The sequence below is a fragment of the Hirundo rustica genome, chromosome 1 (assembly GCF_015227805.2).
Source record: "Hirundo rustica isolate bHirRus1 chromosome 1, bHirRus1.pri.v3, whole genome shotgun sequence".
NCBI classification, from domain to species: Eukaryota; Metazoa; Chordata; class Aves; order Passeriformes; family Hirundinidae; genus Hirundo; species Hirundo rustica.
Window position 1 is genome coordinate 35,543,430 of NC_053450.1, and position 27,777 is coordinate 35,571,206.

The window sequence follows — 27,777 nt, forward strand, 5'->3', positions numbered from 1 at the left end:
ATTTAAAATATTTGGTTTGATTATTTTAGTTTTTCTCTGTATCTTCTTTTATTTCATCTGCCTCTGTTTGCTTGTTTTTGAAGGTTTTATGACTTACTTAGTGGAACCACTGTTTGGGGAATGGGCCCGGTTTTCCAACACGAGGCTGTCGCAGACAATGCTTGGCCACCTGGGACTGAACAAGGCAAGCTGGAAGGGAGTGCAGAGGGAACAGCTGGGCAGCGGTGACGATGTTGACCCCACTTTTGAGGAAATGGACTCAGACATTTTACCTCAGGAACCTCGATTGTCCTGACCTCAATCTCCATGACAAAACTGCCTCTTCCCTCGGTATCTGCACGGTTGGATTAAAGGAGACACATGCCAGCCCAGGGTTTTGGTAAAACGGTAAAATGATGCCAGCATTATTTATTTCCAAGTTTTCCTTTGACACAGACCATTTGACCCAGAATTTTTTTAAGCCGCCAGATCTGAACATAGAGCAATATGCACCCGCCTCGGTTGGTTGTCGTTCGGAACCTCGAATATGCAAAGCACAGCAGTGACTGAGCCTTGGAGCAACGGGACGAAAGCTTCATTGTGCCCCACGGCTTGGGTTTTCTCATGATATTTGGAATACGGTCTTCAAATCTAAGACTTGACGTGGATTGTTCCGCTCCCTTGGAATTTAGCAAGACTTGCATAAACGCGTTCAAAGCATACCTTCCACTCAGTCCCTGTTTTAATACGGAAATGTGAAGTGCCCATCCTCTGCTGCCTCTGGCAAGACTCGATGTTTACAAATGTACTCTGAAACTATCGGTTCTAGACTCAACCTTTGCGCATGGCTGTGAAGGAACCACTAACTTGGGTTTTTTGCTTTTTTTAAAAGAAAAAGATCAAATCTGAGACTGCAGCTCTTGTTTCTTTGGATGCCAGAAAAGCCTCCCATTTGCCATAATTTTGTTTGTGCACTGGGAACTGAGCATTCATCATAGAGCACAGCCAAGCTTTACTCCAGTGCTATATGGGAATGCAATTTTTTAATGGCGAAAAAACACTTCTGAATCTGGGAAGGGCAGGGGTGGGGGGGAAGCGTCCGAACTGCATTGCGATTCTGCAGTGGGAACATCGCATGTTGTTCTCACTATTGTACACTTGAACTGCACATGCAAGAAAAAGGTGGAATGTCTAAACACCATAATCAGCTCAGGGTATTTGCCAATCTGAAATAAAGTGGGATGGGAAGCGTGTCCTTCAGAACAAGGGTACAAATGCCCCTTTCGCTGCAGCGTGTGTGTATGTGTGGGTGTGTGAGTACGTTTGGGACGGGGGAGGGCGGGAGGGCTCGGGGAAGGGTTTGAACGGCAACATTTATTCTTTTTGGGTTTTTTTTGTGTTTGTTTTTTTTTAATTTATTCTTTTAGAATGTGACAATTTCATGAACAGCCACACTGGGGAGGAAACTGTAACAAATTGCTACAGATGCCTTAAACTATGCACAAAGCTAAGTGACCAAATTTGTTTTTGATTTGAAAAAAAAATAATAATAAAAAAAAAGTGCATTGTTTACGTATTCCTCCCTCTACTGAAACATTACCCACTGATGGGTTTTTGATGGGAAAAGGAGAAAATGTTTTTTAGGACAAAATTAAAGGACTAATTTTAAACTTAAAACATTCCATTTTTGTAATTTGTTTTACATTGTTTTAAGTACAGTAAGCACAACTGTAATCTAGTTTGAGAAACTGGTGCTTTCCTTTAGTTCATTTGTATTTCCCTGTTATTATTGTAAAAGACTGTTTATTAATTCTGTTTACAGTTTGTTGCAACAGCCATTTTTGGAAGAGAGCTTCAGCGTAAAGCCATTTGTAACGGCTTTGCCATATTCATTTTAATATGTGCCTGTTGCTGTTAACTTTTAATTAATAAAACAAAATCTTTTCACATTATGCTCCTGTACATTTAAGTTATGACTGAGTCCAGCGTTGTGGAAAGGTAGCTAAGGTTGCAGTCAGCTTCCACTGTAAAACTAAACCAACTTTTGGATTTGAAAATACTAGTCCTCGTATGCCAAAATTTATTGCCTCTTGGAGCTTGGCCTTTTACTGTTTGAAAAGCAAATCCTGACTTACCTGATTGTTTCCCTTCTAAAACTGTTTATTATTCTTTCATGTTCCCTGAAGTAGAAGTATCATTAATCTCAAAGTGGCCATGTTTAAAGAAATAAATTTCTAATGAAACCATTCTTTTGATCCTGCGTGAACTTCCTTCCTTTGCCGTCAGTGAAAGTTCTTGATGTTGACTCCAACAGAAGGATCAGATGGGACAATGAGCACTGGTTGTAATTTCAGGAAAAAAGAGCCATTTTTAAGAGATTGCCTTTGAAAGGGTGTTTAAAGCTGGGAGAACACAGAGGTAACAACTGTGTGTAACTTTCTACAGAGAAACGGAGAGAAACTTACTACAGAACAACACTTAACTGGGTTCAGTGTGGAAAAGTACTGATTCCTCTTGGACCTTTTTGAATGAAGCATAGGCCAAGCCTGCAGCCCTTTTCAAAATGACCACTAAAATCAGTATCTGATGATGCCTTCTGTGACACGTGTAAAAAGTGAACTTGGTTTAAAGAGCATCACTTGCCTTTTAAGTTTTGCTACTTGTTACAGGCATATGTTAATATGTAATTTTAATGAAAATTCAGATTTATAATTTTACAAATAGGTATATAGAGTATTTCAATACAGTATTTATAGAGCCTGTGATTTTTAACATTGTGCAAACTTGCTGTCCTTTGCTCTGACAGGACCCAGAAGAGTTTGTCAAAGTGTAAAATAGGAGTAGTTTTGTTCTAAGCCACCCTTCCTGGAAAGGAGTCTCTGTCTTTTGCCACCAGACTGGCTTTAAAGACAGGTTCTAGTCCCAGCTCCTCCTGCATGTGGAAGTGTCTGTCATTGGACTTGAATTTAAAAAAGAAAAAATTCCTTTTCCATGCTGGCTGGAAATGCCTTCTACAAATCTACACCCAACTTTTAACATTCCTGCAGCTTCAGCATTTCACGTGAGCTGAGAGCCCATATGTGCTAGGCCCAGGACCTAGAGCCCCACGGCCACTAATGGCCCCTGGAGCCCAGAAAGCTGCTGGGGACGGGGTCAGATGTGTTCCAGTTCACAGATCTGCTCCCAGCAACGTTCTGTACACAGACAAAAGGGCCCTGCCCAGCCTCCATGGGTGGCCTCAGTTTGAGCACTTGAGGCGTTTTTCTGTGGGCAGTGGCATTGTGCGTAATTTCCAGTAAAAAGATACAAATTAAGGTACAGTGTAAGATATTTGATGGCAACTTTGTGATTTATTTTCTTGCACAGATGACATTTCTTTTGCAGTAATATTATATCATTGCTAAAGCTCACCTCGTTTCTGGTGCTGGATATCCCAGTTCAGATGGGAAGTGTCGGGTGTGGGCGACTGCTTGCTTTTAGCCTGGTTTAATAGGTCAAGTGACATCCTGAATTTTACAAGTTAATGATTTAATTGGACTGCCAGAGGAACCGAGTGTACCAGGGGATGGAGAGGCTGTTGAACAAGTCCCTTCCTGCTGTCCTTGTGGTTCCTGAGAACCTTTTTTTGGTTTGTTTGTTTAGCCAGCATGCACCTGAATTAACAGCCAAAGGTAAGCAAACCAGCCCTCGAGGAGATGCAAGGAGGTTGTCACGACTTATAGTCACTGTAACAGAATGGACATTTACATTGTTGTGGCTGCTATCATTTGTAGAGTACCACAAATCAAATATGCCACGTTTATTTTATCTGCTTTTAATTTTATATACTGGCAATAGAGCATAAAATACAAAACTTAAAATCAAAGTTTTAACACTTTTTCAAAAGGGTGTTTTAAAGGCACTTAAAAGCACTGAAGGATTGAATGACCAATCAGTAGGACTGATGGCAGAGCACTTTGGAAGGAAGTCACATTGTGTATGTATTAACACCATTTCAAGTTCCACACCAGAAAGCAAAGCTCCTCCATGTACAACCTACATTCCAGTTACAAGCAGCAAAGCTTCCCCATTTTCAGGAACCTTGTCAGAAGTGCTACTTTTGTCTTTTCCTAGGAAACACAAGCTCCCAGAGGCAGCTGTCCCAGTAGCCAGGATAACCTTAGAGCACCAAAACTACGCAGGCTCAGCTTTTTCAATGCTCATCCATGGTGGGAGCAAACCATGGCTTTGTTTCAGTGTCCACCTCAGCTGCAGCTCTTGGTTCCTGAACAGCTTTTTTCACCCTGATTTGAACTTTCAGCTTGAGCCTTTCTACACCCGTGGCTGGAGATGAGCTGAAGTGTTGGTACAGGTGTGGCAGGAAATAGCTGCTGCATCAAGGTCCCAGGGAGGGCTTCCCCTGGACACTGGGTTATGGGCAGCAGCTTATCCCCTCTCTCCCCTGCAAACAGGGCCACGAGGGCTTGTGCAAGCCCCATCTCCCAGAAACATACCCAGGGAGTGAAGCTGGGGAGAGGGTGTCTATGAGCATCTCCAAGAGCAGCAGAGATGAGCTGCTTTTGGCATCTTGCACCCCACAGTACTTTGTACCTTTGTTTTCTTATCTATACCACTTTAAGCTAATTAACCCATACTCTTTATTATTTTAATCTGCTGCTCTCTTACTGACTATTTCAAATTCCCTTGACTACCTACTGACAGAGGCTCCCACTGCATGATTTTACTCTTTATAATGGCCACAGGATGATGCAATCAAGTTTTACTCTCTTACCATTGCAAGCTCAGGTGAAACAAACAAAAAATGTACAGCTATGTAAAATTTAGGAGACCGCTGCAGCAGGTTCAAGTTTTCACTTTGTTTCAGTAAGAAGCAGAGTGCCTCCAGGTTTTCTTTGGGCTAAAATTTTGCTACAGTTAAGTTTAAAAGAGAGTTCAACATGAAGATTTCAGTATCAAATTACACATTGTAGTGCAAATTACAGGTAGAGCTCACATAAAATCGGGATTAACTTAAGGGTCTATCACCATCATTAATAACATGTACACAAATTTTTAAGCTTGTCAGTTATGCACAAAAAATGCTGTATATATAACTTAGTGTTAATAAACTAAACCCATCACATAAATATGAGTGGAAAGTCAGGCTTGAATACAAAATTAATACCTGAGTATAATGGTCCAATTTATTCCCTAAATCACATACACACAAACATGTTTAGTGCCTCATTTCTACATTTCACATCAGGTCTTTCTGTGCTGTAAGAAAGAAACCGCTCAGTACTAGTGCTATTTGCATAAAATATTTTATACAAAGCAGCTTAACAGTCTTTTGCAGAATAATCTTTAAGATTTTTCAATTAAAGTCTTCATTTTTCCTGTAGTCTTCAGCATGTGTGGTCCAAACTGGAAAGAAAACCAGAAACATGTTCAGCTTGTTTTCAGCAGAACCCTGGTTGAACTACTATCTATCAAAGTAGTAAGAGCAGAACTTGGGCAGAAATAATTTCCTTTATCACCCTGCTTCGCTGCATGTGGAAGTCACAAAGTAAAGGGAAACTTGTGTTAACAACAGCTGAAATCGCTCAGAGGAGGGAGCCAACGACGTGCCGGAGCAGGGCTGGAGGCAGTTTGGTCTATCACGGCAAAATAAGGAGACAGACACAGTTCTCAGTACACCTTGACAGCCAACTGCTCCAGCAGCAGTTTAACAGTGCTTCTGGTCTTACTCTACCCTGCATTTCCCTGCAAGTCCTTCTCAAAACTGTCATACAAAGACACCGTACTAGTCTGATCTAACAAAGTTAGATACCGGTAAGTAACTGATGGACGGATTCTATTAGCTCATCATGGTTCAACATTCTATCATTTAATGAAAACTTTCAATTTTCTTAGCTCTTGAGGGCTTGATGCTCCTTTACCCCAAAATGTGGACTGTAAATTTCAAAACCAGAAAATAATGAAAAAGCCCTGTGTGAATAAACATTGCCAACTCGTCTTCTTCTCCTTAATGCACGAGAGATGCTGAGGAAATGTGATTAATTCTTGGGAAACATCTAGCCTTTTAGTTGGGAAGAACAGCCTGAACATTACAGAAATAAACCAGTAGAGGCCAAAAGGCAAGTAAGTCAACATTAATTAGCTAAAGTACTCAAAAGTCCTCAGATTTGTGGCATGGCAATGCTATTTTCCTCATGACTTAATTCAGAGCACAGGCAGCTTTTGGACTTTTATGTTCATTTTTCAATCACACAAACCAAAAGAAACCCCTCTTTACTCTTCCTCTCTGGATCTATAGCACAAGGCTTCAAGGATTGCTGGCAAACAAAACTGATCTACATCAGGCTGCTTTTTAAGTATACATTGATAGAGACTTGTATTTTGAAATGTTCACAGCTTAAAAACCAAAGGCAAGTCCATCTGAAATAAACTACAAGCCATTAATAACTTGTGACAGGAGGTGGACTTTAAATACAATTTCATTTTAACAGTCTCACACTATAAAGAAACTGTTTTCACATATTCAGCATTTCCAATTATTAGAAACTCTATACCAAAGAACCGAGATCCAGGAGGCATTCTGAACAATTTGTTTTCCAAATTGCTAGAAACGTCTTGATATTTTTCAGGATCTTGCTTCAAAGTTTCACCTGCACCAGCTGAATGGTAAAGGTTGGTAGTAACAGGCAAACTCAGTTCAGACTGGGTTCAATGTGAGCCCTTAGCAAGGGTTTTCTGAACATCAGATGCTTGTGGCAACAGAAAACATTTTTGTTTTAAAAAATAACAAAACTGTAACAGGACCTTTTAAAGTCGATACACAATCCTAAGACTTGCCATTAAAAACATAGGATTGCCAAAAGTCCTGGCATATCAGCAGTACTTCACAGGGTTTTGTGGACAGAGATGCTAACATGTGTAACATCTACATGTGTTAGCAGAAAGTCATAGGTTGGTTTGCACAACCAGAATTTAGTCCAAGGATGTGGTCAGAAATCACAATACTTACCAGCACTACATCAGTCTGTGTCTTTGTTTCAGCCTTTGGAATCACTTTTTCTGTTTCACTTTGGCTATCATTTTGGTATCGATAAGCAAATTTCTTTTTGAGAGCTTCTGCTATTAATGTTGCAGGATCTGCAGGCTGAGACACTTTAGATTTTGTACCTTCTGAGGATCTAGAAAAGAAAATGGCATCAGCATCTCTCTTGCCCTGAAATAGTTTTGAGTTGTAAGAGCAAATCATTAATGCCAATCTTGGTACATTGGCATTTATTACCTTTTCACCGAGCGTAGTTTCACACTGTTCATGTCTTTGAGGATTTCTAGCATGTTTGGTATTTCAGGTTTCTTTGGCCCGTTTTCCACCACGTTCTGGCCAGAGTTCATTTTCTTGTTTTTCCTCTCTTTAATGAGATCAACTGCAGACTTACTCTGACCCAGACCTGAGGGAGGGGGTGGAGGCAGAGGAGGAGGAGGTGGTGGCGGAGGTGGAACAGGGACAGCAGCTGAAGCAAGTGGATTTGAGCCAGCTACAAATAAAACATGCATTACAAGTCAGTTCACTTGTAACTCCCCTTCCTGAGTCACAGATGCTCAGGTAAGAAAATCACTGTAGTAACCTCAATTGCATCCCTCTGCCATCCTTACATTGTCACCTAACTTCTTCATTCCTAAACCACCTAAGCAGACTCAACTAAAAAGCCACGTGAAAATCCTTCTTGAAAAGTCAGAAGCATCCTTTGAAATTCCAGTCCTGATTCTAGCTGCATTTGTGTCTTTACTGCAATGGGACGGATGCCACAGCATCTTTTAGTTATGTTCTGTCCCTAATCTTACCAGTATTTCCCTTTCTTCTTAGAGGCAGCTACTGAGCTGGAAGGCACAATCTGCCACAGGAGCAGTGTTTCTTCCTACTTATCATCACAAATAAGAAATTACCATGCAAGATTTTTAAATGTGAATTTCAGAGCTCAAACAGTGCTTAAATTGAAGCTCATTCCAGGCTGTCCGAGGTTGAGGATTTTAAGCCCAGCTACTCCTCTGTCTCTACTCATAGAGATTCTCACAATAATCTTGATTTTGAGTTCCATGTATACTTTAGGTAAAAATAGGTGTTATAAATATCTTATCAGTAATAACCTGACAAATAAATAAAGAAATCTCTGTTTAACTGCACCTTTAAAAAAATGAGAAAAATCAGATTAAACCAGACTTTTGAGGCTTGGAGTATAAAGTCTGTAAAGATATTTTTAGGAATAAAACAGAGGCGTCTACTCCGTGTACCTGTAGGCAAACACGCAGCGTCATTACCACGTTCTACCAGAAGAGGGGGGTAAAGATGAGAAAATAAAATTTAATTTCCCTAATAAATAGAGGTAAAGGGAAAAAATTAAAAATAAGTTTATAGTTCTTTCACATGTCCTCACCCTCCCCACATAATTAAAATTCAAGAGTGAAACCAGGTGATCCTTAAAACTATTTCACAGTTCTGAATATGAGCAGTTCAAGAAAAATAAAGTAACTGCTATCAGTTAACAGCTAAAGGAGCATCTGAAAAATCAGAATATGATTTTACACACAAACATAGGCAAAGCTGTACTTGTTAAGTGACCTTAGGAAAGAGTGACAACCAAATGCCTGTCATCCGCAGCCGACAAGGACCGTCTCCTGCTAATCTTTGAAGACTTAAAATTGAAAGGAGTCAGAGGTGATGGAAAGAGGAAAAAGAAATTCAGGAAAAGAATTATTCTGTTTACTACCAGAAACAGTGCACCACTTTTGGTTCCATATGGACAATGTGTCTGGTCCCAGAGATGATTGCAGTAAACAATTAATTGCCTTTTCTGTTACTTGAGATATATATTACATATTCCAAAAGCATAATTAGCATCTTGTATGAATACTTAATGATATCAGAGAGCCTATTTCCTTACTGAAGGGAAAGACTTCAGTGTCAGTAATTAAGTTTGGTTCTTTTTAGTTTGGTTTAAGGCATCATGTTTATCATGAGCTTTGCTCTGAAAGCTGTTTAATACTTTACTCATTCACAGATTCAGAACTGTGGCAGATTTACAGACAAACATGAAGACTTTAGGAATACTTTTAAAATACAGAAAATCTGGCGAGTCATTTGTCTTCAAGACCTAATCTGTACCCCTTGGTTATTGTGCCAAACTAACCAAAACAATACGGAGAAGTGCCGGGTGTTGCAGTAACTCATAAAAAAGAAATAGCACAGTATTAATTATAAAAGGGACACGTTCATGAAGTAATTTTTGCTAAGAGTACGGCAAGTTTAGTACCTGTTGTCAAGTTCTGCTGCTCTTGCAAGGTTACAATTTTGGCTATTTGCGCTCTTAAAGAGGCCAGTTCGTTTTCTAGGGCATTGATCTTCTGCAGTGCTTCTTCATTTGCCATCACTGCGCTCCTGGGCACTGGTTCCTCTCCCGACGGGCTTTGCAAGGACGTCTGTCTGTGTGGGGACCTCCTGGAATGATGTGCTTCACCTGGAAGAGGCTGGGTTGGTCTTGACCAAACTTCTGACCTGTAACAAAAATATCACGGCATATTTTAAAGGCTTTGAAATAAACAAAAACTAAACCAATGTTACTTACAAATCAGGGGTGCAAGCTGAAGACCTGACTTCAGAATTGTTATTATACAAATCCCTTTCATTAAGACCTTAAATAGTTCAAGGTAAATTAGAGCTTCACATCCTTTCTATTTGCATCAGGAGCTGTGTTTTTTTCTCTTCCCTCAGACAGTGTTTTGTAGAATCCTTGGTTTCAGTAAAAAAAAAAAAGAACACATTTCTCCGTATCCCAATCTATTTCTCTGCCTCAAACCTATTGTATATTTTGTTGGAATTAAGATTTTTCTTCCCTTAAATGCTACCATTTTTCCCCATGGGCAGCAAATAGCCATTTGAAGTTGATTCCTCTGAAGAAGGAAGTCTCTTAGTTCCATAGGATTTTTTTTGTACTGTTTGGATTTCTGAATATTTTAAAATTATTTTTTATTATTATTATTTTCCAATTTTAACAGCACTGGAAAGTGTGGAATACATGAAACAGCTTAGTGATGCAGTCAGTTGAGGGAAAAGGGTCTTATACCTGGTATTGTAGCACAATAAGTAGAACTACAGAGAAGAAAATTCATGTAGTTTTAAAGAGTCCGTGATCTTCCCTCCGCTTCTCACAAGAAAATGTAACTCTGTTGCCTTCCCCTAATACCCACCAAAGCTCAAGGCTTGTTAAACACTGAGGCATTATTAAGCATCTGCTCAAACAAGTCCAATAAGCCCCTACAAAGACACCAGCATTTTAAAACCATTTATCTCAAGAATCTGAGGAATCTGATCGACTTAGAAATATCCCTGCTCATTGCAGGGGGTTGGGACTAGATGGCTTTTTAAGGTGCCTTCCAATGCAAGCTGCTCTAAGAGTCTCTAAGTACAATTGGTAAGGATTGATGACAACAAATTATCACAAACTTTAAAACACAAAATGTGGCCACATGCTAAACTCCTCAGTCCTACTTAATGTCAATCCCCAAACTTCTCAGGTGTGCCAGGATTCTACTGTTTATTTAACATGGGAGAGAGAGAACAGGGACTAGTAAAAGGACTTTTTCAAATGGGTAGAATGGCTCCAGGCTAACTCAGCTCCAGTGCCCATCACTCTATCTGTCCATTAAGTTACTGTGGGTGCTCACCATGTTAGATCTGCAGTTGTGCTACACGTAAAGCAGGAGCCAAGATTTAAGACTAGAACAAGCCCTGTGCTCTGACCACATCAAACCAGGATCAGATACACATTTAAGTCTTCTAGGACACTGACAAAAACCATCAGCACAACTTGCAGAAATTAGATCAAGGAGAATTGATTATTATCATGGATGATGAAATTTAGATGTTGTTACCTAGAGAGGAATGGAGAGCAACTAACGCTGAAAACAGGATACCTCCTAGAGCAGCCACCCCTCTGCTCTCCCTACGTGCCAGTGCTCACTTCACTCCTTAAAACCTGCTGCCCAGAAACTCTTTAAAGGAGCAGAAGAGCTAAATAAAAAACGGTATTTTCTGCTCAGAGCTGTAGTAGAGTTTTAAGGAGATGTCTTGACTGGAATCTAACACTGTGGGACAATATTATGCCTGAGTTGTCACTACTGCTCTGACTAGGGGTATAGGAAAAATGATTTATCATTTCGTTGCTTCCCCTATAAAACTGTATTCACAGAAAAAAACCCCTATGTCTGCAAGACTGTTTACTAAATTTTACAGTGAATAAATATTTAACAGTAACACCTATGTGATCCTGTCAAAACAGAATTTCAAATGCCTGGAAAACACCTAATGCATACCAGCTCCACTACTAGTACTGTGCACAGACGTAATAAACAGTGCACACTGAAATACCCGTATTTGCTAAGTAATTCTCTTCCCGTGCTCCATCATAAGCTGTTTGCCTTAAGGTCACTATGTATCTGCAGGATTATTTTACTCCTATCCCACATCCATCTGTCCCTGCTCCCCCCTACCCATGCAGACGTTTCAGCAAATATGCAGTCCTATATCTTTCATAACAGGTTCTTTGAAGCACCAAAGAGCCATTCTCCCTGTTGTCTCCATTAAATGTAATAGCTTTACAGTTCAACCCTTAAACAAAATACTTCTGTGCAAACAGAAGTAGTATCGGACAGTTAATTTCCTTCATATCAAACAGACTTCAGGAACAGTGCTTCCCAAGCAAGTGCTGACTTCTGTGACTCCCCTCTGAGTCTGAAATTAATGTGGCACTGCCAGAATGTTTGTTATGCAAATCTTCACTGTAGCAAGTCATGTTGGAGGGCATCTAGGTCATTACTAACCTATTTTATGCTTTCAAATTAAGAACAGTATCCTCCTGTAATCTCTGAAGCCAACAATCTGTGCCCTTCTCTAACAGGTTAGTTTATTTAGAAGAAAAATCTCCTCTATACTACAGAACTGTGCATTTGTTTCTGGACAGTCTGAGCAGCAACCTGAGTAGGATGGAAGAGAAAACTTCATCCCTTCAGCCAAACTGTTTCATGCAGTGCCACTGCTGTGCAGAACCCTTGGTCCAATGCAACAGTACCCATCCCATCATTCTGGACACAGGTGCTCACATGCTTCCCTGCCAGTTTTTGCTATGAAGATTGAAGATGTGAAACACAAACCACAATTTTTTCATTGTACTTAGCAAACTGTGGAGCCTTAACCACAAAGGTGAAAAACAACGTGCCAATTACTGGAATGCCAGAATGACCATTGCTGCTAATGAGGAAGCTGTACAGTTCACTGCCCCTGTGAACAATGACAATCTCAGGAGAACTGGAGAATCACTGTTAGCAATTGTGCCATAGCACAGCAGACATTTTCACTGCTTGAAGCTATTGTAGGCACTTCTTTGCAATACATAAAAAAAAAAAAAAAATCCAGAGTCTTCCTTGTATAATGCCAATCTCCTGTATGTTTTTCAACGAGTCTTGGTTTCACAATCCTATTAGTCTAACCTCTACTACTTCTTTTCCAGACCCTACGTCTGTCTCTTCTCCCAGCACTCAAGTGCTCTCTGTTAATTATAATGCACAGTAGATTCTCACTGGAGAGAAGTGAGGTTTCTTCCTCTCAGTTCAGAAGTTCAGAGAGATTTCAGAAACATACCTGAGCCTCGTAGAGACTTCACCTTCTTCTTCAGCAATCCATCCCACATCAGCAAGGGAGGCCACCGCATCATCTCTGAGTTGAGTAGGACTGTTTCTTTCCGTGACATGAGAAACAAGCTAAATTTTAAAGGCAAGATTGAAGCTTTTAGAGTCAATACTCTCAGCCCAAGTCACATTTATGTTACCCAATACTTCTACTGAAGCTACATGTAACTATTAACACATACATGCACAAAACACATCTGTAGACTTGAAACACTTATTTCTGTCCTGCGCTCAGTCCAGAAGCATTTCACTGACTTCAAACTTTCCAATCCATTCTGCTGAACACTCGGCAGAAATTCATGGCTAACTATGTACACCATCGCATGATGCTAATCAGCACTAAAAATGCAATGCAAATTGTTACACCTTTAAGACAAACAAACATCAACATTCTCACATGGTTTTCTATATTAACTCAAAGAGTACATTTTTAAATTATATTCATGAGCAGTAGTTAAAAAAGACATTAAGGCTGCCAATACTTCTTAAGTATTTTGCTCTGATTTAGTATTCTTTTTAAAGTGAAATTCTGCCTAAGTTTCCCTTTCCCTACAACTTCCAGATTTCTGTACAAGAAGAATGTACACTGCACAGGGAGAAAGGCAAACAAGTAAAGCAACCCCAAAACCAGGTGAAAAAACAATTCTACCAGCTCAGTAATCACAAAGACTTGAGTGACAGGTAGGACACAATCATAACATTATACATTATGTGCTAACAATCTTATTTACAACATGCCAAACAAATGGACCATTTTCCAGCATGGTTCTGGCCATTTGATTTACAGCTGTTTGAAGCCAAAGGTGAGCAAGGCTTCAGAGAGTGGAACCTTTCTTCAATTTCCAGTTAAATGACCTGAATGGTGATTTGAAAAATTGTTTGGACCATCAATACTTGCTCCTTAGTCACAACTCAACAAAATGGTTTCAAATCTATTTTGAAATATTGGCTGGTTCCCCAGGTCAGACAAGGGCATGTGTTCAGAGTCACTGGACTCCTGAGCAGCCTGGGCTCAGTATCCCAGCAGAAAACAACTACTGAAACAACTTTCAGTAATTTGCTCTGCACAGTCTTCGCCCTGAGTTCCCTGTCTCCAATGCATATATGCCGCAGCTTTTGCTTGTATTCCATAGAATCACAAAATGGTTAAGGTGGGAAAAGCCCTCAAAGATCATTGAGTCCAGCTCTACAAACAAACTCACAGGCAAATCTGCAAGTTGTTGCAGCTGTTCAAGTGCTGCCTGTGGCCAGCAGTGGCCAAGAAGTTGGGAACACTGACAAAGATGGTGGCAGTAGGAGCCAGTCTGCAAGGACAGCCCGCATCCAGCCCATCAGCACTTAGGTCAGCTTTCAAGGCAACCTCACTCTGTAAGAGCAAACGACTATGAAATGTTAGCATTAATCTGAATTTGTAGCAGACATATCACCGTAGGACTGCAGCCTGAATGAGGTGAAACCATTTCAGAAGAACATTCACACATATTTTAGTAGTAGCCTCTGATATAGAAGTCTCGGGAAGAGAGAAGTTGTGGGCTTGGGGATGTTTTTTTCCCTGGGAGTTGTTGCAAACAGCCTTAGAAATTGAGATTAGTTGCCTTCACTTCAACTCTCACTTGTATGAGAGTCTTTATCACAGCTCCCAGGAGTGTGTATTGGCACCATCAGATCATTTGGAAACAACAGGGTTTTTTCCAGGTAGCATCAGCACAGATGGTAATATGTTTATCACATTAACAGTTGTGCCTAATACCATTACAGTCTGCCTCTCTTTAAAGCAGTCTGGAGAATACTATATTGCATGTTAGGACTTCTGCTGTTTGAGGTTTCCTTGGCATTTTCCTTTTTAAAAATGAATAGAATTTTTCAGGACCACAGCTCTTGTATTAATGTTAATGGCAACTTAAAAAATCTGTAATACATTAGCCATTTCTTGCAGGTGGTAGAGATTTTTCTGGCAGCAATATTACCATTAAAAAGACTGAAATCACTTTTAAATAAAGGCACTACACATACTTGAATCAAAAATAATTTTCTAAATCAGCAGTAAGGAATATATTTACCACTGCCAGAATTCCTGCACCACGAGATAAATAACTTCTAATCCAAGATTTAGTAGTAAGCCTTCTGTTATATTGTGATACAAGTTTCTTCTTAATTTTAATTCATATTTATATGTAAACAGAATCTGCTTGTTACCCCATATACAGATGTTTCTGTTCTCTATCCCTAAAAACAACAAAGCCTTCCTCAGCAGTGGAATTCGAATTTCAAGTCAATGCAAGATTTTTACTTTAATTTAAAGGTGAAAAGCCAATATCCATCTCTCAAAACCTTCACCTGCCTGCGAACAATTCTGTGACTACCCTATTCCTTCAGTCAATTCCAGCAGGAAAAACACCTCAACAACTGCTCTGCCAGCACCTAAAATGGAGAACCGAGTACTGAAAACAGAGGCCCAGTTTGACTGGAAGGCAGGAACTGAATGGATCAGTGCCATAACCTGCTTTTGTTTCTCTGGAAACTGTGTAGTTGTTTCCCCCACTTCTTCCTCCACAGGCTTTTTTGCCCGTCTTTATGTGCACGTGTGCCGCACGCACAGACACGCGGGAGAGCTGCAGACCCATCACGGATTTTTGAGGACTACAGACACTGCACTGCTCTGGCACCTCAAGTAGGAAGGGGCACATAAAGGATCATCGAGTCCAACTCCCATGGAAAAGAGCCGGCCTCGCCAGTGTTTCCGCCCGGTTTCGAACCGGGGACCTTTCGCGTGTTAGGCGAACGTGATAACCACTACACTACGGAAACGCTGCTCCACTGCCAGGCAGGGCAGCTTCCCTGCTCTTTTGTTTGCTCCACCAAGTGTGAAGCAGAACAGATATTTTTATACACTTGACGACAGAATAAAATACTCTGGTTTCAAATTACTAATACATTTATGTATTAAACATTTGGAAACACTTCAAGTAAGACAAACTTGCTGTGATTTTTCAAATTAGGCCAGTGAATTCAGATGTTTGATACATGCACACCAGTTTATTAGGAGACTTCTACTGAGTTATCACGTATCCATCAGACAGACAGGAGAAGCATGGGACTAAAACAGAGATGCTGTAGCTGAAGGATGCTATCTTGAGAGACAGTAGTCTAGGTTTACTCTAGATAATAAAATTAAACTTCAGTACAGCCTAGGTAGATTCAACCTAGGCTGTACTGGTAAGTTTAATTTTATTTTCTCCTAAAGACTACATATAAATCTAAAAAATATGACATACAGAAGATCTGTATGAACTATTTTCATTTGTTCACGCCATATAGAGTACATAAGGTACATAAGCTCTGCTCTACATTACTGAATATGTAAGCAGCATTTTAGTATTTAGCAGTTCATTTAAATGTTGCCTATGGCAAGATCCACAGAGTCAGTAGACCTCAAACATCAAAATATTTGGCTACTATTCTTTTTTCAGACTAGAAGAGACTGAACAAAAGCATGATAGAAGGTAAGTATGAGCATTACAGAGATATTCTTTCAATAAGTCTCATCCATTTATCATAAGGAAAATGCAGATCTGCGGAAAGCCTACTGCTCTGGGGTTACAAACACTGATTACATACATGCACCCTCAGACGATACAAGTAAGATTTGATCTATTTTTTTTTTTAATAGAGTGACTTACAGCAAGGTTCAGTTCATGGTCCTTTCATAATAGAGCTAAAGCTGGCAAGAAAGGAAGAGGAAGAGACAGCTATAGGACAGCATCAGTTGCAACAGCATGAAACCCAGCGAGATCAATATTGAACTTCACTATAGAATCTTAATGCTGAGATAAAGACACAAAACCAGATGTTAGCATCACAGTTAGCATGTTCGGCAGTTTATGTATTAAAATAGTTTAGAGTTCGCACAAACCGTACATATTTTTATGTGTTTCAAGGCTCAAATTTTGAAATTCCTATTTCTAATTAAATCAACTCTCTTAACTATACTTCTGTTTTCAGGACCCTTTCCTTTCATCTCATATAAGGTGAATGCTTATACTTAGTGTACATACAAAGCTGAATGAATGTCTCCTCAAGAGGACTAAAAGGCAAACATTACATTTATTTTAACAGAATCCAGACCAAAACATATTTATGTATTTATCTGCTTAAACACTAAAAATAATCAGGAGCAGATTCCCAGATATATCTTGCCGTTCCTTGCAAGAACATAAACAAGAAATGTCTTCTTTTATGTACCATATTAAGAGAAGTCAGTATTAGGCTGACTGCAAACGAGCATCATCTTCCCTTGTATGGCCTTTACACTACAGAAAATCAGAGACAATAGGAGGTTTTCACTACCGTTTAAATCTGAGGCACGTGGAGCCTTCTTGCTGGCAAAATACCTACTAATTATATATTCAATAGTTTAATCAAGCATGCCATTTGTTGCTCTCACCTGCAAAAAACCCCACATCCCTTTATTGTTTCTTCAGCAAACCACTAGAAATGTGAGATAGCTGCCCCCAGCTTTCTCAATGTAATTTTTTAAGAGAGGCAAAATGTTAGCATGGCTTATACTATCACACCAATAAGGCTTCTATGGTAATCTGAACAATCTGTTCTTGCTACTGTAATTTCAAGTCTAAATATTGTTCATAAATTCATGATAAAGAAATTAATTCAAACATTGAAAAATGTAGCAGTGTGGAAATTAACTTTATCTTAGTGTGGCAGCTGATTCCCTCCATTCATCTTTACACTCCCCGCCCTTGCTCAGCCCACGAAACATTTCTCTCTCAGCCTGAATTTCAAACACTGAATGTCTCCAATTCTATACCCACTCCCTAGCCCTAACACCAGAGTTGAAGAGATTATGTGTAACAGCTTCCACTTTCCCATCTGTTCCTGAAAGACTCATTATAGAAAGCATGGGTATTCTCTCTCTTAAGCTTTTACACTTGCTCCTTTACCCTACCCTTTCACCTACACTAGCCTTGTATTTTAAACAAAAGTAAACAGGGTACTCATGTTATCTCCTTACTAGTTTTTAAATTTCTGATAAAGTTGTTTATTTTCCCAAGTATTTTTAATACTGTTCATCTTTACATGCCTCTTAAGCCTAGCTTATAAATACTGTTTATATAAATAAGTTTCATTTTTCTCTTTTGTGATTTTTTTTTTTTTTCAACTTTCTTATTCGGAAAAAAATCTGAACTGAAAGCAAAGAGAACTTCAGTAGGCTAGTTCTCCTATGTCTAGTTTATGATATTCTACTTTTACAAATCTTCTAGCCATGAGCAAATCCCTCTATCAGTATAGTGAAACACAGATTCTAAACTGTTGAGAACACCTACCTGAAAGTGAACTCTTGGACACTGTATAAGAGAAAGGTTAGTACCAATTTTTCTTACAATACTTCGAGATGAACCATAAGGCTTGCTCGACCAAAGCACCTGCATGGGAAAAACAAAGAAACCAGCTGTTAAGGGAACTGATTTTTGTATCACACTGTAATAATTCCCCCTTATTCTTCCATACCATGCTTTTGTTAAATGTACTTAGCAATGCCTTTCATGCTAGAGTAGGATATAATGTTTATACACTGAATTCTGTCCCAGTGAACTCCTTACACTCTATCTCCAAACTGGCATTGTACATCATACGTTAGACATCATCAATACAATATAGATAGGTCAAGGTCAAGGCAGCCTTTGTATTTAGTCTAAAGCCAAAACAATAAATCAGGTAAGGCAGAAGACTTTAGGGCTGAAAATACCTTCAAAACCACAATATTTGAATTTTCAAGACAATGAAGAACCTACATTCAGTCAGAAACCTCTTTTTATAGAGTTTCAAGAAAAGCCATTCAATCACTGAAAGTCCATAAAGCCACATCATTTTTCATTTCTCAAAACATGGTGTTTTTTTTTTTTTAATTAAGAGCTCTTCTAAAATAGGAATAGTGTCTACCATTCTTAGTATCAGCAACAATAAATAAGAAAATGTAGCTGTGAAATTAAAGAGCAAACGAAAGTAAAAACAAGAAAATAAGATGAAATTTTTGTAAGAAAAAAAACTTTGTTCCCTGCCACAAAATGTTAGATCCACCTAGAGAAAACTGCCCATAGCAGCTCAACACACCAGGCTTCGTTACAATTCCTTCTACTCCAATTTACATTTCCTCTATGTTGTTTCAACAGAGATTAAATTTGCTTCTTTTTGTTGTGTTTAGTATTTACTACAGCCTTATGAAAGGAAATAAAATGGGAGTTTAATCCTAGGAGAATACTACAAAATGAAACAGAATAGAGGCAAACACTGCGGAGCGAATCAGGAAAGATTTCAGCACAAGCAAAGGCAGCAAAAACAATGCAAACAAGAAAAAGAATAACGAGAAGACTCTAACACAGGGCATATTGTTAGTAAACAATAAGAACATTGTATGGAAATTAAAAAAACTTGGCCAGTGTTTAATTATGGCTGTAAATATGAATTTACTAGTCAGACCTTAGTTTTTAAAAGACAGTAGCTTCAAGCAAACTTGACATCCTGGTAGAAGGTTGCCCAACACATAAACAGGAAAAATCCAGGCTATTCTGGATTGGCAATGACAATATTGCCCGTATGAGAACTGTAGTGGTGCTCTGGGAGTTGCATACACACAACTGAACATTTGATAAACTAAGCAAAGACTTGTAGATGTTGAAGGCTCTATTAAAAAGGAAAGTTTATGTTCCCTGGTATTGATCCCCAGATTATTTCACACACTTCATACAAACATTTTGCCTATTTCTAATTTCTATCCCTCCTTCCTTCCTCCAGCTTTACTAAAATGTAAAAATTTTGACAAAATAAATGTGCACTGCACATATGCTATGCTACATCCTCACAACAGAGCTGTAACTTTGGCATGAATCCACTCAGATCTATTTTTTCCCATTCTATTAAAAATACATTCTCTTACTTCATACACTGCTAAGCTGAACACAAAGTCTTCAATGCAGAGTAGTCTGGTGATGTTGCATTTTGGTTGCCTCAACAAAGGCCTCACATTTGTGCCTATCACCTTACTGTTTGTTTACATGCCTGAGCAAACAGCAGGTAGATCAGTGGCCTTCAGGAACTTCAAGTCACTGACAAACAGCACCACAGTAATACAGTCTCATTATTCACAACTGATTCTGATTAAAGCAGAACTGTTGGCAAGAGACTCAAAGTGATGGGGCACTGGAACAAATAATGCCAAAGGAAGGCTTAATTAGTTGCAGAAGTACTTCCACAACAGCAAGAGAGTCTAAACTACATGCTCTATTAACAACACAAGTGCAGTGCATTTTAAACAAGCAGCAAAACTTGTTTAGATGCTGCTCAGACCACAGACAAGCTGTTGACTAACACTCAAAATTATTTGGTTTCCAAATGCCCTTGGGGCTCTTCGACAACAGCAGCTTGGTGCACCAAAACGCTGAATGACTCAGTTTTGGTTATACAAGATATGCCAGGACATTATTTTCAGAAAACTGCATGCAAACTGTGCCACAAGGGATGCAAGTAGAGTCAGCTCCCTGCTCAGCTGAGCTGAGATCTCAGCAATGCTTTAACCAAGTTCACACAACCTCTTGTTGACTTGAAGCACTGGCTGAGCAAGTCTGCAAAATGCTACTTAGCCACACACTCCTATTGCATCAGAGTTTTGCTGCTGTCCAGAACAGCTGACATTTGGAAATGTAACTGTGTTATCACAAGCTTGATACAAGTAGAGAATGGGAAGAAACAGATTAAAAACTTGTTCCTCCCCCTACTTAGGCTGAAATTACAAATTACCAGTGACATAATGTGACATATTCTTAATCTTTGAATTTCCAAAGTTACATGGAATCTCAGATCAAAATTCAAATAAAATCCTAAATACAGATCCTTGTCAATTTTAATTTGCACTGTATAAACATTTTGCTCTCCACAGATTCCCAAGACTGATAAAAGGTTCTGCCACCATAATACTGACTAAATATTGCACACAGCTGTTAAGGATTTCCCCATTCTTAAAACATTAAAATATTTCAAAATCTTACAGGGATTACTGCACTGAAGTCAACATTTGTATTCAAATAGTTTCCTAAAGGTCGCAGTGACAGAGCAGTTGAAGTGTAGCAGCCCTCTGTCTCTCTCTGCTAAGCATTCAAAGAGAACTCTCTATATAGTCTCCTCCAAGAGGAGAGCTATGCATGCCTATTCCTCTGTTTACCCAGTAAAGAACACAGCTGTACTCTCATGTGCTGTTACACCTCCAGAAGAGGTAACTATAGCACAGAAGAGGTAAATGTAGCACAATTGCAATCATCTCAGTTTCACGGGGCTTTTTGTATCTCCAAGATAAGAACAAGAAATAAGATTATTTTTTATCACTGTTAAAAATGAGATTAAATTGTCCTTCAGCTTCAAAACACACACGGAAGTCCGGCATGAAAAGCAGTGTTTACAGAGTAAACAGTTTATTAGAACCAGAAGGAATTGCATAGTACTTTTAACACATTTATTACTCAATATTTCAGTGTCCAAGTCATAAACTTAATGACTTTTCAGCAATGCAGAACCATTCCAGTATTGAGAGTACCTCAAGTGTTCTTCTAGATAAGCATAAACTAAAAAACGTGAAGTGCTTTCTATACGTTATTTTCTGAAAACATAAAGGAAGTTTGAGACACTTACTGATTCCATGTTCAATCCAATGTTTTCAAAAGCCATTCTAATTAAGCGCTTCAGCCAGCAAATCATCAGGACTGGAAGAGGCCTCTCCGAAGTGGGATTTAAGCCTTCCAAACCTACAAGGCTGCCAAGGTTCCATAGTAGTTCTGAAATGAGACACGTAAGAATTTTAGATGCATGTTGTGGAATAGGTACAGAAGTAAACTGCTACATTCCTAAAAATGCAAGCTTAAGATACAAGACAGATGACACCAAGTCCTCATACTGCAAAGCAAAGGTGTTCAAATGACATCTACTTAATATAGGTAGCAAAAGACTTTTTAGTAGTGTCATGAGTTGGAAGGGAGGTTAAAAGTCATCCAATTCCAACCCACCTGCTATGCGCAGGAACACTTTTCACTAGATCAGGTTTCACAGGGCCCTATCCAGCCTGGCCATGAAAACTTCCAGGAATGGGGTATCCACAACTTTTTTGGGCAGCCTGTTTCAGTGCATCAGCACCCTCATACGTATCTAATCCAAACCCACCCTCTCTCAGTTTAAAGCCACTGCCCCTTGTCCTATCATTGCATGCCCTTGCAAAAAGTCCCTCTCCAGCTCTCCTTTAGTCCCCTTCAGGTACTGGAAAGATATCCAAGTTGTTGTAAAGTTAACAATTAAAGAGCTGGGGAAATGCCTGCTCACTTGAGCTTGGACAGATGATGGAATTCAACAGCTCTAAGTGAGCATCAAGCCCTATGGAACGCCTGCAGATGGGGATTAGCACTAAGACTGAAGTGCCATAGTCATATCTAAAACTCATTTCTATGCAGGAACAGACTGCAGAAAGCTGATCACCTCTCTTGATTCACATTCTCTGACAGCTTTGTTGTTCCTTCCTTTTTCCTACAACTAAGGAGAGAAAGGAAACAGAAAAATGACTAATGCAGGAAAACGACACAAAATACCGTAGATGTAGGACATGAAAATATTCAAGCAGTTTATAAAATTGAACAGATTTCAAAATCTGTCTATTTATATATGCTTCCATTCACTTGACTCAAGAGGGTTTTATTGCCCCTCTAGTGAAAATAGTGTACTTTTTCTTTAACAGTGTTCTATTCCAGTCATAACCTGGACGCCACTGAGAAGTGTATGCCACCAAAACCAGGAAAGAAAGGCACAGATTTAGGTTTACGGTTGGTTTTTGTAGCAGGCTGGAAACAACTCTGTTGATCCACCCTGAGCAACGTACTTGTAGTATGAACAACAGTGTTGCTGAAGCCAGTCTATACACAGACAAGGGACGACTAAAGCAATGCAGCAGCAAGGAACTGGCACTTGGGAAGTTTGAAAGTCAGGAGATGGAAAAGCTCTGCTGTTTGGAAGTGACCACAAGCCCTACAGTTAAACCATCATTGTTTCCATTACAAAGTTTTTTCAACGGTTTACAGTTCCTTAGTAATAACGAACTTCTTGCGGAAACTTGGCAGAAACAGTACAACCTTACAGTGATCTTTTTTTAGACAGTACTAAAAACCACTTGATACTAGTTTCTCATCATCACAGGATTTTCTTTTTTTTGTGACTAAGCTTGGAAGAAAAAACTATTAATCCACACCAGGAGATTAGAATGAAAACTGCAACTGTTATAAGAAAAACAATAGGGAAGAATAACGGGATAGCTATCAAACACCCATGAATACAAGCTAAAGTAATTCATAATAAACAAATAAGCCATGGACTTCTTTATGGAATGCTGCAGAAGTCCATTAGAGAAGCATTACCAGCTACTTATCTGTTATTCCTTTAGGCATCTGTTATTCTTCCCTTACACAACCTACTATATGGATCTTGGATCTCATTGTACCAGCTGTGTTCTTAAAACAGGAAGAACACAATTCCTCACGCGGAATTTGGCATCATACCTGGCACCGTAGCATGCAGTGACATAAAAGAGAGAGGAATGCTCCTTTAAAAGGGGAAGCCTGTTCCAAAGGTGTGATATACTCCACCTCATTCCAAAGTCCAGACTTGTTCAACAAGCAGTGTGGAAATCAAAGGAGGAAAAAGGAAAGCTGTATCAAGACAAATTCAAACATAAGAGAAAAAGGTAGAGTATTGCTGAGCAACTGTAAAGACAGGGCTGGCTGAGAGAGGCAAGTAATAGGACTAAAAGGAACGACTGTATCCTGATACACTGATCTTTCAGCCAGACATTTAAAAGAAGTCAGAGTCATGTTTTCTTTCAAGCAGAGAAGAAAATGCATAATTTAGTTTCTGATGAAATGAGAGGCCTGAGTCTAACAACAGAGACAATTTGGACAGAAGTGAAAAGCGAGTGTTAAAACTTCCTCCAAATAAATCTGAGCAAGTCTAGCAAGTTTCCATGAATTTAAGAAATTTAATGGCAAACAGGTAAAAGAACGACACAATAACTGACAAGACAACCAATTAAAAGCACAAAACCAGATGTAGAAAAAAGGTAGCACAACATGAGGATGACAGAATAGTATAAATATGCAGTAGTAAGATAAAAAAGGCAAGGGTTCCATCTTACAGGCATAAAAAAGTCCTACACGTGTTAGCAGTAAGAGACAAGAGAGACAACCATGATATGTTGTGATATGGATATGTGAGTGATATGGATAGCCAGTATGCATTTGGTGCTTTCACCTGACAATGGCAGATAAGAGAGGTGTTAGCAGGGATTACAGACAATGCTGAGGAGTTGTAAGCATCCAGGACAACAGTATCTAATGAATTTCACATTGCAAAGTTCAGAAACTTGTCAAAACAATTTTTGAAATATTGCTAATTAATTTCAGAAACTTGTTCAATGGGATTTGAAAAAAACAGGAATAAAAGAAAAAGCATGATGACATAAAGCAGTGGAAACGGTCCAAAACACTTATCCTGCCCTAAAATATTAAGGTGACCCTCTGAAATTCCAGGTTCCAAGACTTTGATGACTGAACACAAAAGAGCATTCATTCAACAAAACAACTACTTCAGTAAAATGAATATTTATAGCTCACTTTTTAAGTAATTTTTTCCTCTGTAGCCTAAAAACTTAAAGTACCTGAGACTGGGGTCATCAATGCCTTGCTCTTGTCAATGACCGGTCTGTTTTTGCAAAAGAAACTAACTGAAATCAGTCTGTAAGAGCGCAGTGTAGCACCCAGTTCCTGGAATAGCTTCCTTAGTTTGTGGCACTAAGGAAACCCACCCTGTTTGAACAACCTCCAGCTAATCAGTTATCTGAAAGAAAAATGCTTCGAAGTCTATCAGATTGATATTTTTATATGAGTTTACAGAACTATCTCCAGGCAAACTCAATACTTATTTCTTTCAGACTATGTTGCACTATACCTTTCTTCACAAAACTCAGCTATTTCACAATTGGTTTATGTGCCAAGAACAGACAGGGTTCATTCCAAAAGAAACTGCTGGACAGCAAGAATGAAAGCATTAGCAAATTCTTCTCTCATGCTCTGTATACATGCCATTTTCAGAAGTAGGAGTTAAATGTTTATTGCTCGTAGTAAACAGAATAATACCTCTTTTAAAATACCGATCTTTGTGGTATTTATCTTCTGTCTTCCTGCTACCTAAAAATAGTTTAATTCCCCCAAAATTTTCATAACTCAATTACTACAATGAAGAGCCCTGAGTGATAGTAATATTGCCATTAAAAAATGGTTCCTCTGCTCTGCCTTAGCAAAACTATTACAGAGATGAGCAGCAGTCATTGACAAGATTACCAAAACGTCCAAAGAGCAATAACAAAGAATTAAATTTCACTGCATAAAGCATGAAGGGGTTGGAATTTCATGGGTTCATTTCAAGGAAACCCAGAAATTAACAATGCTGATTTCCCTACTTTTCCCAACCACTTTTGCAGGCTCTGTTCAATACTCTCATACCAAATATCAAGTCTACAATGCTGAGAATACCACTCATAAATTACAAAAAGTTAAATAAATAAATAAATATAAAAGCTCTGGAGTCTGTACACATAAGGCATAATATCCAGTAAACATAAACAGAAGCCCTTGGCCAGGCTTTCTAGTGAGTCCTATATATGAAAGATAAAAGAAAGAGAAATCGGATGCTTTCAAATTGAAATTCTTCTATGAGTTTTTGCAACGCTGCATTTATCCAAGTCCCTTTCAGAGCCTGAGTTCTTGCTCTTTAAAAGAAACATGATACTCATTTTTTTCACTGAAGGCTTCTCTCATTCACTTAACATCTATACAAACATAAGAAAACGACTTAATGGGATTGATGGAGCAGATTAGCCTTAACAAAGAATAAACAAAGGCATGAAATCCGAAAAAATGAAAGGTGCAGTCTCTAAATTGAAAAGGCATAACATGAAGAAGGATACAATTTTCAAAGCATGGGTTCAAAGGAATACCAACCACATAAAAAAATCAAACACAAAAAGACCAGGCTCCTCCTTATTCTAGCAAGAACTAGGGCAAGCATATCTCCTCAGTCTTTCAGACTGCCATATGACCCAAGTTCATCTAATAAAATTACATCCACAAGAAAACATTATGAAAAAATAATAAGGAGGAAAAAAAAAAGGCATTATCACAACAGCCAAATGGACAGAAAGAATCTTCGGATAAAGGACCAAAGGACCAGACTCTGTCCCAAACTGACACAGACCAAATTAAAGATGCTTTTGGCAGACGTCATATAGCCAGAAACAGATGTCTGCTTTTTGGTGTGGAAGCTACAAGTAATGCAGTATCCTAGTACTAACAGAAACACCTGTTTGGAAAGATATAAATAGAGAGACAAAAGTCAGTGAATACTACAGGGACAATCTAAGCTAGTACTGGCATGAAATTTAAAGCAGGAATTGAAAATCATAGATATTTGCAACAGAAGTTGCTAAAGCTTTCTTAAAAATATAGCCCCATTGTATTTACCTGAACAGGCAAAACCCTCTTAATCAGATTTCATTCACACTGTCCTACCTTGCCAACTAAGGACAAAGGAAAAAAAAAATTAAAAAAAATCCATGTTTCAGCACTAGTTTAATCAAAAGCCTTTGCTCAGCAATGATTATACCTGCACAGTGCACTATGATACCACTGAGAGATAAGTGAAACCCTTCAACACCTAAAGACCACAAGGTATTATATGACAGAGACAACCAAACACCTACACTTCCCTGCCAGACAGACAGACCTCCCCACCAGCTGCTGTGAACGTCAGTCTTTCTGCTACAGCTTTGAGAGACAACAGCAGGTAAGTCCTATAAACAAGAGGGTGTGTTTGTCTGAAAGACATTTAAAATGTCCAGGTATCTCTCTGTGCTCAATGTCGAGTTCCTACAGACAGCAGTCATATTTTAGCTACTGACCCCCACGAAGCAGATTATTTGCATTCAGCAACAAGTAACCCCAGAACTTTTAGATCTGATGTGCAGATAACTCAGCTGCCTCATTTCTACCACCTTGGTAAAAGCCAGTGGGGATCAGAAGACATAATTCCTACTCATTTGATCTTTTTAAGTCTTGCCTTCACAAGAGCTGCAGAGCACTCTGAGGACAGCATGCAAATATTAATGAAGTACTGCTTACGCTGTCAGGCAGAGATCAATGCACTACGATTGATTTCAGCATTCAAACTCTATCCACCCTCAATGTTTGGAATTTCAACAGCTTGTTAAACAAAATGAAAACACGCACCCAGCAAGTTATTTATTTACGATCACTACAGAAGAACCGGAGCACGGCAGCAGTTATCACTAAAGGTGCACAGCTAACTGTACAGTAAAAGCAAGTAGCTAAGTTTACGGAAAAGAGAAATAAAACCACCATGCCCCTTAGAGCTTATTTTTCCTCTTATATGCCAACCCTCTGTTATAAAGCCTTCTCAAAAAACTTCCCTCAAACTCCTCCATATTATCTCCACATGATCTTGTATTTACATTATTTCCCGTGATCTGTCACCTTCTCATCACAGCAATTCCCCTGCAGGAACAAAAGCGTCGGCCCAGCACCCAGAGGCACTTCCACGGCCCTGCCCAGCACCTGCCCTGCCCGGGACAGGGCCGAGAAAGGAGACGGCCCTGCCCGGGGAGAGCGGGACCGCTCCGAGCGGCCTGTAGGTGGTTTCAGGAGAGCTTCCCCTCCCGCACTGCCCCTCGCCCGGGATCGGCCGCGCCAAGAGGGGCTGCCCAGGGGGAAGGGGAGAACCACGGCCCAACGCCGCCGCCGCCGCCGCCACCACCCCCGCCTCGCCTCGCCTCGCCTCGCCTCACCCGCCGCCGCGGCCGCCGCGCTGCCTCACCCGCTGCTCGCGCGGCCGCTCGCGGCCCTGCCCCGGCAGCCAATCTGCGACCAATTCGGCACAGCCCCGGCCAATCGCAGG

The 27,777-nt window shown here is 39.5% G+C and overlaps 2 protein-coding genes and 1 non-coding gene across 10 annotated transcripts in view; 1 reads left to right on the forward strand and 2 right to left on the reverse strand.

Moving 5' to 3' along the window:
* The window catches only part of PDE7A (phosphodiesterase 7A), a 72,469-nt gene extending 71,168 nt beyond the window's left edge, over window positions 1–1,301 (forward strand). For all 4 annotated transcript variants that reach the window (XM_040058543.2, XM_040066866.2, XM_040075240.2 and 1 more), the window contains one exon: window positions 84–1,301. In XM_040058543.2, the coding sequence (XP_039914477.1) occupies window positions 84–295 (212 nt within the window). In that variant the 3' untranslated portion in view covers window positions 296–1,301. The remainder of the gene's footprint in view (window positions 1–83) is intronic.
* A 3,622-nt stretch (window positions 1,302–4,923) lies between these two features.
* Window positions 4,924–27,777, reverse strand: MTFR1 (mitochondrial fission regulator 1). Of its 5 annotated transcripts, none has more exons than XM_040056496.1 (8): window positions 27,697–27,777; window positions 21,409–21,551; window positions 18,054–18,152; window positions 12,665–12,783; window positions 9,282–9,523; window positions 7,256–7,508; window positions 6,986–7,154; window positions 4,924–5,382 (listed from the first exon to the last, which is right to left on the reverse strand). In XM_040056496.1, the coding sequence occupies exons 2-8, from the start codon at window positions 21,472–21,474 to the stop codon at window positions 5,323–5,325; spliced, it is 1,008 nt and encodes a 335-aa protein (XP_039912430.1). In that variant the 5' UTR covers window positions 21,475–21,551; window positions 27,697–27,777; the 3' UTR covers window positions 4,924–5,322. The 5 variants fall into 5 exon arrangements, with proteins under 5 accessions (XP_039912430.1, XP_039911646.1, XP_039914055.1 ...); XM_040055712.1 differs by having other exon boundaries at window positions 27,668–27,723; XM_040058121.2 differs by lacking the exon at window positions 27,697–27,777 and adding an exon at window positions 27,357–27,489.
* TRNAV-AAC (transfer RNA valine (anticodon AAC)) lies at window positions 15,447–15,519 on the reverse strand. The gene has a single exon. It is a non-coding gene; the product is annotated as a tRNA-Val (tRNA).

Coding starts and splice junctions, on each gene's coding strand:
- MTFR1 (XM_040054845.2), bottom strand. CDS start 23,337: ATGTCACTGCATGCTACGGTGCCAG. Junction 9,524..12,664: donor GAAGTCTCTACGAGGCTCAG/GTATGTTTCTGA, acceptor TTTTTGTTACAG/GTCAGAAGTTTGGTCAAGAC. Junction 7,509..9,281: donor GCAGCAGAACTTGACAACAG/GTACTAAACTTG, acceptor TTTTATTTGTAG/CTGGCTCAAATCCACTTGCT.